The sequence below is a fragment of the Kogia breviceps genome, chromosome 15, assembly GCF_026419965.1.
Source record: "Kogia breviceps isolate mKogBre1 chromosome 15, mKogBre1 haplotype 1, whole genome shotgun sequence".
Taxonomy (NCBI): Eukaryota; Metazoa; Chordata; class Mammalia; order Artiodactyla; family Physeteridae; genus Kogia; species Kogia breviceps.
The window spans coordinates 75368716-75382230 of record NC_081324.1 but is presented as its reverse complement, the minus strand read 5'-3'; the positions used below and the strand labels follow the sequence as shown (position 1 = coordinate 75382230).

General features: G+C 53.7%; 1 protein-coding gene across 1 annotated transcript in view; it reads left to right on the top strand.

Annotated features, from left to right (window-relative positions):
- The first annotated feature begins 6169 nt into the window (after window positions 1–6169).
- The window catches only part of DTX1 (deltex E3 ubiquitin ligase 1), a 39034-nt gene continuing 31688 nt past the window's right edge, over window positions 6170–13515 (top strand). Inside the window, exons 1-2 of the mRNA XM_059039713.2 lie at window positions 6170–6384; window positions 6885–7860. Coding sequence (XP_058895696.1) covers window positions 7602–7860 — 259 coding nt within the window. The 5' untranslated portion in view covers window positions 6170–6384; window positions 6885–7601. The remainder of the gene's footprint in view (window positions 6385–6884; window positions 7861–13515) is intronic.

The window sequence follows — 13515 nt, the reverse complement described above, 5'->3', positions numbered from 1 at the left end:
CCGCACCACGGTCTTCTGGACCAGACAGGGTCAGTGATTTAAGCAGGCAGGACTCACTGGGTTGCAAGTAATAGAAACTCAGTTCAACTACCTCAAGGAAACTGAAGTGTCTCATGGAATCCAAGAAAAAAAATCGAACAGCAAATTGCTGAGAAGAGCAGATCCAGGATCTGGGCTCTTCAGGGAACCCTGGACCATCCTCCCTGTCCCCTCCCCGAAGCCTGCTTTATTCTCTTCTCCATGCAGGACAAGTGCCCACACCCCCTGCCTCCAGCCCATGGACCCTGTGCCATTCCTAGAGCATGACAAGCACACTCCCACCTCAGGGCGTTTGCACTTGCTTTGCCCTCTGCCTAGGACACCCTTCCCTACATCTCTCCTGTGGTTCACTACCCCCTCCTTCAGGTCTTGGCTCAGATGTCACCCCAGTGGCACCTTCCTTGATTCATTGATTGAACATTGCAAACTGGGACTTCCCTGATGGTCCAGTGGTTAAGATTCTGCACTTCCACTGCAAGGGGCTCCACTGTAAGGGGCGCGGGTTCAATCCCTGGTTGGGGAACTAAGATCTCACATGCCGCCAAAAAAAAAAAAAAAAAAAAAAGAAAGAAAATTGCAATCCACCTCCCACCAGCAGCATGCTCTAGCCCCTCTCCTGCTTGCTTGTTTTTGTTCTTTAACCCAAGTTCACAAAAAATAAACAGGGGGTCATCATAACCCTTGATTCATAGCCTAGTCTCATCAGCATTTTTTTTTTTTTATTTTTTTTTATTTTTTGGCAGTACGTGGGCCTCTTACTGTTGTGGCCTCTCCCGTTGCGGAGCACAGGCTCCGGACGCGCAGGCTCAGCGGCCACGACTCACGGGCCCAGCCGCTCCGCGGCACGTGGGATCTTCCCGGACCGGGGCACGAACCCGTGTCCCCCGCATCGGCAGGCGGACTCTCAACCACTGTGCCACCAGGGAAGCCCCTGTGCCACCAGGGAAGCCCTCATCAGCATTTAATTATTAAATTTAATAATATAATAAACACCTGTGAAACCACCACTCAAAACAAAAACTATAGCCTTGACAATAACCTGCGTGTAACCAGATGGTTCCCCCTGCCCCATCATAACCCCTCACCATAATCTTCATCCTGAATCCTATAGTGATTCTTCCCTTGTTTCCTCTTTATAGTTTATTATTGCATATGTGTGTATGTGCTTTTAGTTGCTTTTAACTTGATAGGAAGGATATCGTGTTTATGTAATGGGACATTTTTCATTGGATATTCTATCTCAGAGATCCATCCACAGTGCAATGTGTGGCTATAGTTCCTGTGTTTTGACTGCCAAGTAATATTTCATCATGGGAATTTATTCATTTGCTCTCCCATAGGTGGGCATGTGGGTGTTTCCCAATTTTGGCCACTTAGTGGACAGCACCCCTATGAATATTCTTCCATGTAATTCCTGGTGTAGATGGGCCAGCATTTCTCCACGGTGCATACTTCCGAGTAGAATTGCTGGGTCGTAGGATACGTACATGCTCAGCTTTAGGAGATAAAGCCAGACTGTTTTCCAACGTGGTAGCACCAATTCACATCCCCACCAGCAATGTTAAGAAGGCTTTATTTTTCTCCACAGCACTTACACTTTCTGATATACTATGTATTTTACTTATGTCTTTGTTTACTGTCTATCTCTGCCCTCCACCCCACTAGAATGTCAGCACCAGGAGGGCAGAGGTTTTTGACTCTTTTGTTCATTATTGCATTCCCAGTGCCTAGATCAGGGTGTGGCACATAGTAGATGCTCAATAAACATCTTCTGATTGGACGAACAAGCGGATGGCCCAAAATGAGAGCTGAGAGCTCATAGTATGTATTATCGGCCCAATTACCTGGGCTGATTTAACCCTCTCTCAGTTGCAATCGCCCCAATCCAGGAAAGGACCACTGGCCAAAAACTACTGATGCCAGGACCCCCAGTCCAACTAAATCGGAGTTCCTGAGGGTGGGGCTTGGGACATGGATAGTTTTTAACCACTCCCCAGGAGATTCTCCTGTGCGTCCAGAGTGAGGCCCAGAGCTCTAAGGTAAGCCATTTGTCTCACTCAGAGATACTCAAGCCCCACACAAGTCCTGCTGGATCCAAATTTTAGGGTGAGGCTCAGGGATCTGTGTTCACCTGGCAGCAACCCCACGACCTGGACATGTGGCCATCAGAGCAGCTCCCACCCTGGCCGCTGTGCCTGTGGCCGCTCCTCGCCCACCAGGGCCAGCTGTGTATGTTCCTATTCTGGGGTTTCTCTAATTCCACCACCGGTTCTCAGCTGGCGGCGAATGACCTTGTACCACTCGCCGCCCCACCTGCATCCCGCTGCCCGGAGGAAGTCCCCTGTTTTCAGCAGAACGCTCTGAGTTCCAGGGGCCCTGTTTCAGTCCCCAAGACACCCAAACAATCTTTCTTGCTGTTTCTTATTTCCCACTTAAACTTTCCCCCCGCCCCCCGCTGCTGTAGGAAAGGTCACAGCTGGTCCACGCACCAGGATGTAGGCAGCTGGAGAGAAGAATTCGGAAAAGTCTTAACTCACTTGGCTCTTTGGGGTGGAGGGCAGTGGTGACATCTGCCTCCCAGGACTCATGCCCCGATGATACATGACCTTGGTATGGTCTTCAGGGTCACCCATCCTGTTCTGTGTCCCAGAGAAAACGGTTCCCACATCTTCACTTCCCCCTCTGGGGCACTTAGCCCAGCACTGGGCATACAGTAGGTGCTCAATAAAGTCTAGTTACTGTCAGGCTCTTTCAGATGCAACTCAGATTGCATTCAATCCCCTTCAGTAACTCCCCATGGCTCTCAGGATAAAAATCCCAAACCCACGCTATAGGCTCTGTGTGGTGGCCCTGCCCACCTCGACTTGCCCCACGCTCACCCCTGATCCATTCTCAGTGGCCACTCCAGCCTCCTCTCTGTTGCTTTAACACACCAAGCTCTTTCCCACCTCTGGGCCTTCACACATTCCTGCTCCTCCTTCCACTGGCTTAGCCACATGAAGACTATGGATCCTTCGGGGAGTAGCTGAAATGTCACCTCCTCTGAGAAGCCCTCCCTGACTCCCTAGACCTGGTAGGACCCCTGGTAGAGGCCCTCATGCTATTCTGAACTTCTTCATGGCTCTTGCAAAATTTTAATCCTACTGTATGTGATTCTTTGATTCACAGCTCACTCTCCCACTAGACTCTGAGAAACGAGAGCAAGAACCATGCTATTTGGGTTAGCTCTGTCTCCACAGATAGCCTAGTGCCTGGCTCATGGGCTGGGTCTGGTATTTTTTGGATGAATAGATGGACAGATAGATGAGTGGATGGAGGGATGGGTAGGTAGGAGAAAGGGAGGGAGGGAGAGTACTTGTACAGCTGAATGTACAGATGAATGGATGGATGGATGGATGGATGGATGGATGGATGGATGGATAGCAGAACAAAAAATGAGTCATCTCTTTCTGCCGTATTTCCATGCTGCTATAATGGTACACATGAACATCCTGGCCAATGCTCTTAAGGGCATCAACAATGCTGAGAAGAAAGAAAAACTCCAAGTTCCTTTAGGTCATGCTCCAAAGTTATCGTCTGGTTTCTAATTGTGATGATGAAGCATGGCTACATCAGCAAATTTGAAATCACTGATGATCACAGAGCAAGAAAGTCATTGTGAAACTCACACGCGTTAAATAAGTGGGATCAGCCTCGGATTTGACGTGTCACTCAAAGATCTGGAAAAGTGGCAGAATCATTTTTTCCCAACTCACTGGACTGATGACCTCAGCTAGTATCATGGCCTCAAGGAAGCAAGACAGAAACACACAGAAGACAAAATCCTGGGATTCTTCTACTAGGGATGTCATACATACATCCAATACATTTTAAAAAGAGTTCATGATGGATTGCTTTTCTTCTATTGGCTTCTCCACTGGTGTCAGAGTATCTCCCCAGTAGATTGTGAGCTCCTTGAAGGCCAGATTCCTTTCCCCTCCTTGGAATCCCTTTCTCCCAGGATGCCCGGGGAGCAGGACTTTGTACTTCCAGATGCTCCACAATCCAGCTGAGAGAGGCCATTAGGGCCACGGCTGCACCAGATCCTCAGGTGGTTGCTATTCATTCATCGCTGAACAAACACCATGGCGTATGGTGATGTGGGTGGTGCAAAAGGGTTTGGGATTCAAATCCCAGCTCCACCACTTACTCCCTGTGGGAACTTGGGCAAGTCACTTAACCCCTTTGAGCTCCAGGAGATTTTTTCTACCTGTAAAATGAGGACAATATTACCTACCCTGCAGGACAACTGTGAAGAGGAGCAAGCATTATGTAAGTGCCTTGGCACATAATAGGCACTCAATAAACGACAATGCTTATGTAATAAACACCAGCCACACCACACAAAGATGAATAAGACACAGTCTCTGATCTCATGGATGTCTCACTCTAGCAGGGACAGATTCCACTGAAGCGGCTAGTTGTGATATAGGGTGTCACATCAAGGTATGTGCAAAGGAACACAGAGGAAGATGAGATGAGTTCAGAGAAGGCTTCCTGGAGGAGGTGACATTTAGTCAGAACTTAAATAGCATTATACAGTCTGGAGTCTTGACTTCTTCTTTCCAACTTGCTGCTAAATTTCCATGTGACCTTGAGCCAGTTTCTTCTCTACCCTGAGGTCCAGATCCCCTTCCGTAACATAAGGTTGTTCAGCATCAGCTCCAAATCTTTTGGGTCACAGCCTCCTTTGAGAAACATCTGATGAAAGCCAGAGGCTTTCTAGAAAAAATGCACAGACATATAAGTTTGCCTGTAATGGGAGGACAGGGCTCATGGACCCCTGGAAAGCCATCGGTGAACCCTAGGCTAAACTCCCAGAGCTCAGCCATCCTGTTGGAGCGGTAGCACTGCAGAGCTGGCTCTATACAGAGCCTCTGTCTTTAGCCTGCAGCAGGCAGAAGCAAACAGAATCATGGCCAGCCTGGAAAAGCCCCTTGAGCACTGGACAGCAGGAGATAGCAGGGGCCCCGGGGCACGGTGTCGGGGCAAGATCACTCCAGCTGTCTGGGGAGCCAGAGTTCGGTTCTGGGAAAGCTCCCCTGAGCAGTCTGCCCCTGACCTTGCCTAGTTTATCACCAGCTGCCCTGGAGAGGAAGAGGAGCGTGGGCTGTTCTGGACGGGCTCCCAAACAGGCCGCTGACCTCTGTCTGCCACCCAGGCTGGAGTTCCCGGACGCATCCTTCATCTTCCCTAATCTAAACACCCGCAGGCCCCGGGGTGGTCCATCCCCCTCCAAGATGATGTGTGTTCTCAGTTGCATTCAGCCTCCCAGAGGAGGGAGAGCCGGTCATCCCATTAACACTTGTGCTGCTGCCACCACCTGCCTCCTTTTCCATCCAGCCAACCCTCACCGAGCATTTATCGAGGACCTGTTGTCTGCAGGCATCCCTAATGGGATGACGGAGGGTCTACCCTTACCTTCCTCCAAGGTCTCTGCCTCCTGGCCTAGGTCCAGCCCACCCTCCTGGAGGCAAGATGCTGTCGCCATCCCACTTACCTGGAGCGGGTCAGTTGCCCTGGGGAAGTGGGCTCTGGGCTGGCTAACTGGGTACTGGGAGGAGGGTCAGCGCTGGGTGCCGTCTGGGCACTGCTCTAAGCTGCGGTGTGACCCTGGGCCTATTTCTTACCCTCTATGGGCCTCAGCTGTCCCATACTTACACTTCAGATTCTCTGATTCTCTCTGTCAGCCCCTCCTCACCCCCCTGCCCCAGAATAGTGGAAGGAGAAAAGAAGCCTCGACCCTAGAACGCCTTAAGATCTTTCTTTAAACCATCCCTGGATCTCATTCCATTCGGTCAAGCATTTATTGAGCATCTATTCTGTACCAGGCCCTGGACTGGACAACGGGAATGTAAAGATGACCAAGATGCAAGCAGGCGTTCCAGCGGACACCCCACTCCATGCCTTGCATGCTGCTTGGGTCAGGAGGCCTCGTGGGGTCTCGGGTGGGCCTAGCCGAGGATATGGGGCGCCCGGCGACTCGCGTGTCAGCGCCGCTGGCGCTTCGGGCCGCGATCTGTCTCCTCCCCTTCCTCCTTCTCCGCCCCCTCCTCCTTCCCTCCCCTGAGCACGGCCGAGGCCGCCTCCCACCCGCGGGATCCCGGCGGCCGGCAGCAGGCTCACGCGTCCGTCGGTCGGCGGGGTAGTCTGTAAGCGTGCGGAAAGCCCAGCGCCCCGGCGCGCGGCCTGGCGGGGAAAGGGCACGGAGGGGGGAACAGCGGCTCCCTCCCACTCCGGGGGGAGCCCAGGAGGCGGCGGTGCTGAAGCGTGAACCGGAGAACGAGGCAGAGCAGAGGAGAGGCGGTGAGAGCGCGGGGTGCTTAGGGACCCCACCCCCGGCTCCTTTGGGAGGCCCGCGCGCGCTCTGGGGAGGTCTGGGCTGGGGAAGGAGGGCTGTTCCCCCAGGGAGGGAGGCATAGACGATCCAGCTCCCGGCTTCGCCTCCTCAGTGACGCGACCCCGGAGGGGCCCTGGGCCGCGCCTGCAGCGCCGCGCATCCTGGCACATCCCCGCGCACCCTGCATTCCCTCGGCCAGGAGCGGGCCCCGGGGGAGGGGAGCGCTCAGGAAGCTGAGGAGGGGGCGCAGCAGGCGAGGAGTTTCGGGAAATCGCGCCCCCGGCCCCAGCCCTCCCTTCAGGACTGCCCCAAGGGAGCTCGACCAGGCGACCCCCTTTAGCCCCCCTTGCTGCGCCCCCCCCCATCGGTTCCCCATTGTTCTCAACCCATCTCTCTCCCGGGAAGGGGGGAGGGGGTGCCGCGCTCTATTCTTAAAGGGCCCTCTCCCCTTCTTGTCTCCTGGCAGGTCGCGAGCGCGAGTGGGGTGGGGCGTGCCCCCGCCCCCCTCGTCCCCCAGCCCAGCTCCGGAGCCGCAGCCCCGGCCGGAGGGCAGGGAGTACGCGCCGCACCCCTCCCCCGTGCGTTCTTCAGCCACCCAGGCCTTCCAGGACGCCGTGGATCGGCGACAGGGGGGACAGGGACGCCCCCTTCAGCGGGAGCCGTCGGGGGGGGCGGACCTGAGACAAGGCAAGCAGCCCCACTGGAGCCAGGCGCAGGGTCTGGGACGCAGTGGGGAGCGCAGAGGGCTGGCTGGGGCTGCAGAGAGCGGCAGGCTGGGACCGGGCCTGCTGGTGACAGGCCCTGCGCGGCCAGGAAGAACGGGAGACCAGCAGGAAGGAGCCGGGACCTAGAGTAGAGGCGGCTGCTTCACTCCCTTATCGGAGACGAGGGAACCAAGGAATCTAGAGCACCGTTTTCCCCATCATAAGAAAGACACTTGCTCTCCAGAGCAGCGCCTTTATCTGAGACGGCTCTGCGGGAAGGGGTCTTGGAGCCTGGAACACCAGCCCACGCTCCTTTAACTGAGGCCTCTGGGCCTCGGAGAGGGCCGGGAGTTAGAAAGGAGGCCGGAGAGTCCTTGCTGCCCCCCTGGGGAGGCAGAAGGCTCCCCACCTGCTCCCAGGCCCAGGAGGAGCTGGGCCAGTAATAGTATAGGGTCCTGGCCCCTGAGGCAGCAGCGGCCATGTCACGGCCAGGCCAGGCTGTGATGATGCCGGTGACCGGGCTGGGCTTCCCACCGCAGAACGTGGCCCGGGTGGTGGTGTGGGAGTGGTTGAATGAGCACAGCCGCTGGCGGCCCTACACAGCCACCGTGTGCCATCACATCGAGAACGTGCTCAAGGAGGATGCCCGTGGTTCTGTGGTCCTGGGGCAAGTGGACGCCCAGCTGGTGCCCTACATCATCGACCTGCAGTCCATGCACCAGTTTCGCCAGGACACAGGTGAGTGGACTCGCCACCCGCCCCACCCCCCATCACCACCACAATACCACTGTTCATGGCGGGATGCTGAAGTGCCCCCCCCCGGCACCCCTGAAGGGGGAGCACGGAACTGTGGGAGGCCAATCTGCTGATCCAACCCCCTCCCCCCAAAAGGGACAGTCTAGCAAAGTCCTGTTGAAGACCTGGGTTCCCATCCAGCCTCTCATATTAGGAGTGGGGCTGTTGGCAAGTTACATCACCTCTCTGAGCCTCAGTTTCCTCATCTGCAAGATGGGTGGGTCAGTGTCTCTCACAGCTGTGTGAGGATTCATTAAAATTGTGCTCACTGAGCAAAGAACCTAGAAGATCATTAGCGCTCAGTCATCACAGTAAAAAGGCTTTGCACGCACTTCTTCATTTGCTTTTTTCCAACTGTTACAGCCAGTCTTACTATTACGTTAGTGGTAGTAGGGGGTAGTAGTAGCTATCCCATTTTACAGATGAAGAAACTGAGTCTCACAGAAGTTGAGTGATGTTAAACTTAAAGCTGGGATTTAAGCCCAATTGATTTCCAGAACCAAAACTCTTAACTGGTATCTTATATTGGCTCTAAGTATTGGTATTGCTGGGGTGATGTGATGGTGGTTTTAATGATGGGGCGGTGAGGGTGTTGGTGGTGTGGATGGGGGGGATACTGGTGGAGAAGATAGTGTCAGTGGTAGTACTGATTGTGGAATTTGCGGTGGTGGTGTTGATGGTTGTGTTGGTGGTAGTCTTGGGAGTGGTGTGATGGTCACGATGGAGAGCGTGAGGTTGGTGGCAGTCTTGGTGCTGTGTGATAGGTGATGGTGGTGATAAAAATGGGGAGGTCCCACTCTCAGCACTTTTGTTTGCCACCACTGCGGAGATCTCCCTGAGTCATTGTTGCCTGGTGGTCTCTACGACAAGCTTGGTGGGCCGTGGGGAATGGTGAGGTCCTGCCTCATGGAAGCTGCCAAGGAATCCTTGGCATGTTCACCCCCAAGGACCAGCTGATGGAGGTTTGAGGGAATTACAGTGAATCCCTAGATGACCAAACTGCATGTGGCAACCTTGGGGACAGTGGGACACTTTCCTTCTCTCTTAGAGCTAGGCTGTCCAATAAGGGAGTCACTAAGCCCATGTGGCAATTTAAATTTACATTTAATTAAAATTAAGTAAAATTTAATTCCTCGGTCCCACTAGCCACATTTCAAGTGCTCAATAGCCGTATGTGTCTTGTGGCTACTGTATTGGAGAGCATAGATCCAGAACGTCACCATCACCAGAGAAAGTTCTAGTGGATAGCTCTGCTCTCGAACATTGCTTGGTGCCTACAGGGTGGTCACCAAGCGTGGAAACACAGGCAAACTCATAACAGATGGTTTGTTGATGTTACTTTTCAGTACGTCTGCGTTCCAAAACACCAGGTATTGGCAGCCGTCACTGGTGGTACCAATCGTTCATTCATGCCATCATCGATTTACTGACCTCCTGTTGTGTGTCAGACCCCGTGCTAAGCCCTAGAATACTGCAAGGAGCAAGACAGCCAAAGTCAGGGAATTCCCTGGTGGTCCAGGGGTTAGGACTTGGCACTTTCACTGCCGTGGCCCCGGTTCGATCCCTGGTCAAGGAACTAAGATCCTGCAAGCCACGCAGCACGGCCAAAAAAAAAAAAAAAAAGGAAAAAAAAAAAGACAGCCAGGGTCCTTAGTAGAGGTCTATTTGTGGAGGACCTATGCTGGAGATTCCAGTATAGTCGGCAGGCAAACAAACACATAACCACACGATAATCAGTTGCAGGTCTGAGAACGTGAAATAAACTTGGTCTAGGAGTGGTCAAGAAGGCTAATCTGAGGGAGTCAGGTCTGAATAGAAATCTCAAGAATGAGTGTGGGAGACAGTGTTCCCAGCAGAGGGAACAGCCAGTGCAAAGGCCCTGTGGTGGGAAGGAGCAGAGTACATTCAAATCCATTGCGTTTGGAGTGCAGTGGATGAGGGGAAGGTGGTACAAGATGAGGCTGGAGCAAGGACCAGACATACAGCACTGGACAGCCGTGAAAAGGGCTTTGGATTTTATCCTGAGGGTAGAGGAAGTCACCACTGAGTCCTGGTGCCAATCCTTCCAGAGAGGCAGAGTCCCTGATGGCGAATTGCTAGGCGTCCCCTGCCCCATTCTCTCTGGTTTCTCCCGGAACCGTCTCTGGTGGAGGGCAGGGGTCTGACAGCAGAAGGAGTGTGTTTTCTCCTTGGCTCGGTGGTGTGCATTCTGTAGGGTCAAAGCTATTGGGGGGGGCGGGGGCGGATTTTCCAGGGCGTGACTTATGGTCCTCAGAAGCAGTGAAAGCCCCACCCGAGGTTGCCAACTTGGCCACTTTGCCTTTGATCTCCACACCCCTGTTCGGGGCTCCTTTTCTATCCCCACACCCCCACTTGGGCTCCTAACGCCCCAAACTCCCTCCATTCCCCCCTTTTAGCAGGTCCCTTACTCTCAACGGCACCCGTCTTATGGGTCAGCCTCGCTGGATCCCCCAGAAGTTCAGCTTCAGTCGTCTTCCCACTGCTCCCTCCGGGAGCCGCTAACTCCACACCTGCCCCCTGTTTGCCGGAAAAGGGAAAAAAAAATGCTCATCCCTCCACAGGCTCCTGGGAGCCTGCCAAGACCCCCCAGCAAGGGAGGAAGGCCTGGAAACCTATGGGGCCGGCAGGGGACCTAGGAGGCCTGGAAAACTGCTAGAGGGAGGGGCAAGATGTCTCCCACCAGACGTGTTATAATGTGATCGCCCACTTCTCCCAGGAGCAATACAAAGTCAAGGAAGGACATCTTGTCCTCATAGTTAATGGTCCAGGAAAGAGCCTCAAGCAGGCATTGTCACCTGTCCAGACCTCAGTTTCCACATCTATGAAATGGGCAAGAGTATCGCTTTGCTAGCAGGACTGTTGAGTTGATGGAGAGAACCACGCATGTTATTTTATCCCACAGACCTTAACTAATTACACACCATGTGCCTAGCATGTGCTGCACACTACAGATGCATGCAAGATGAGTCGGAGATCCTACACCTCGAAGATCATGGTACACAGACACACACAAACAGTATAAAGTTGTAGAACCCAAAGCTCACGCGCATGTACTGAAATGAACACAACCTCTCTCTAGATTTTCTAATTGTAAAATTCTTGATAGGTTCATTGAGGCTGAACTTTAAGTTTTTGTGGGAGGTAGCAGCATGCCCCAGCACCCTGACTTTGGAGCTGCAGACTTTCTGATAAGGTCAGATAGTAAATAGTTTAGCCTCTGTGGGCCCTACAGTCTCTGTTGTAACTGATGCTATAGCTTAACTCTCCTGCTGTAGTTTGAAAGCAGCCAGACAGTATGCAAATGAATGAATGTGTCTGTGTTCTGATAAAACTAGTTGCAGCCGCTGACATTTGAATTTCGTATCATTTTCACGGGTCATGAAATCTTTTTTTTTCCCCAACCATTTGAAAATGTAAAAACCACTCAGCTCGCGTGAGCTGTGCAAAAGCGGGCGGCGGGTGGATTTGACCCGTGGGCTGCAGTTCACCAACCCCTGCCCTGATACGTTCTTAACCTGCCCATGGGGTAGGACAGCAGTGGCGCCACGGCATGCCCAGCGTGGCCTATACAGAAATACTCGCCTCGTGGTGTGTGCCAAGGTGCACACGTGTGTGCATACACGCACACAGCACCAATCTGCTTGACCCACAAATGCCCTGTCTGTATGCCTGTCATGCGGCCAGCGGAAGAAAGCCCAGATGTCAGGCTTGGACCACAGGGGAAGGGCCAGGCCTGGTCCCATGGGGGCTGCTGTTTGTTCAGCTGGTGCCCCGTCACCTCTCCCCTGCTGGGCTGTTTTCATCACTCTCTACAGGGGGTGAGGTTCCCTTTGAAGCCCAGCAGGTCTGGAACCCAAGGGGCAGGGATGCTGTGACCCTGGTGTTCCTTTCACAGGCATATGACTTAACCAATTCCTAGGCAATTTCCAGATTTCTCCCTGAGCTCACATGGCGGGGGGCAGGGGGAGGGCCACCTTTCGGACTGACTGGTGATGCACATTCTCTTCTCCCACTGCTGCTGGGGGCACTTATGGCAACCTTCTGCCCATTCTGCAGATGGGACAGCTGAGGCTGGGTGAGGCCAGGCTGGGGACCATCCACAACTGCTGTCCCCACGACTCAAAGCACAGCTGTGCCTGGCACTCCCAAGCTGTCAGGCTGGAGTCACAGGTGGGGGCTGGTTTCAGCATCTTCCAAGCCTACCTCATCCCTTCTCTGGGTAGCTGAGCTCCACTCAGCCCTGGTGCCCTTATGGGAACATCCTGTCTGAAGACACGCTTAGGCTGTTGGAGACCAGGTGGGGCCACCCAGCGGGGAGAGCAGCCATCGCTGGGGAAGGCAGCGCCAGAATTTAGACTCTCAGGCAGGTCGTTGTATCGATGGAGAGACAGAGGCCCAGAGAGGGTGAGTGACTTGCCCAAAGTCACACAGTCGATCACTCTTCTGGAACCCAAGCCTCTCAGACAGGTCTCAAGGTGGAGAATAAGGTGACAATCAACAAGCCAGCTGAGAGGGCCCCCTCCCCCTTCTCCCTTGAGAGCTCTGGCTTGTTGCCAGATTCTGTACCAAAGCAGGAACAGCCTGTGCAACCCCAGAGCCCTCCAGGGCCCAGCTACCCGGTTACAGGACCCCTTGGGACCCTCTTGCAGACAACCTGGAGGGCCCCAGGGGGCTGGGCCTGATGCCAGGGGCAAGAAGGACGATGTGAGTTTGCACTGGGAGGGGTCCGTCCACTGGTGGCCGCAGGTCCAACTAGTCCATACGTGGGTGTCTCCCACCACCCGTCACACTGCCTGTATCTCCACCCTTACAGATCCATCCTTTTGCCTCTGGCTGCTTGTCTGACTCCTGGAGTCTCTTCTCGTACCACAAATTCATCCTCACTTTTATTTGACAGTCATTGGTGCCTGCTCAGTACCAGGCCCTGGGCTGGTTCCTAGGAACTCAGAAAGGAGGACAAGACCCCTGCCAAACTGATTTCAGGGTCCAGTGAAGGCAAAGACAAGTATCAATACATATCATGGGAATGGCAGTTGAACTCCTGGATTCAGATACAGATCTGAATTCCAGCCTGGCCCCTTGCTGGCTGTGTGACCATGCGCAAGCCCCTTAACCTCTCTGAGCCTCAGATTCCTGCTCTGTAAAATGGGAATAAGAATAGTTCCTACCTGAGAGGATTATTACCGTGAGGACCGAATGAGGTAATGTAGGTAAAAGCATGGAGAATATTACTTTGCTCATAGTACTCACGTTGAAGTAGGAAAAAGATCTAAATACCTCATAGGAGAGGTACAGGTTGCCCTTGGCCAAGTGATGTGGGCTGTGTGTGCCTGGGGCCTCTGAGACGGAGGACTTCCTGGAGGAGGAGTCCTCCAAGACTCTGTATGGTTTGAGGAACACTTCTGGCTGGAGGAAACCCAGGCCTGAGTGGAAAACGGAGGCAGTGACAGAAGTGGGAAGAGATAAGGAGAGGAAGGGAGGCCTCTTGAGTCCCACCGGGCATGGCCAGGCTGCCAGCTGTCACCCTTTAGAGGCCAGGCCCCAGGGGACCCAGAGTCACACTGCAGGAGCAGCCTC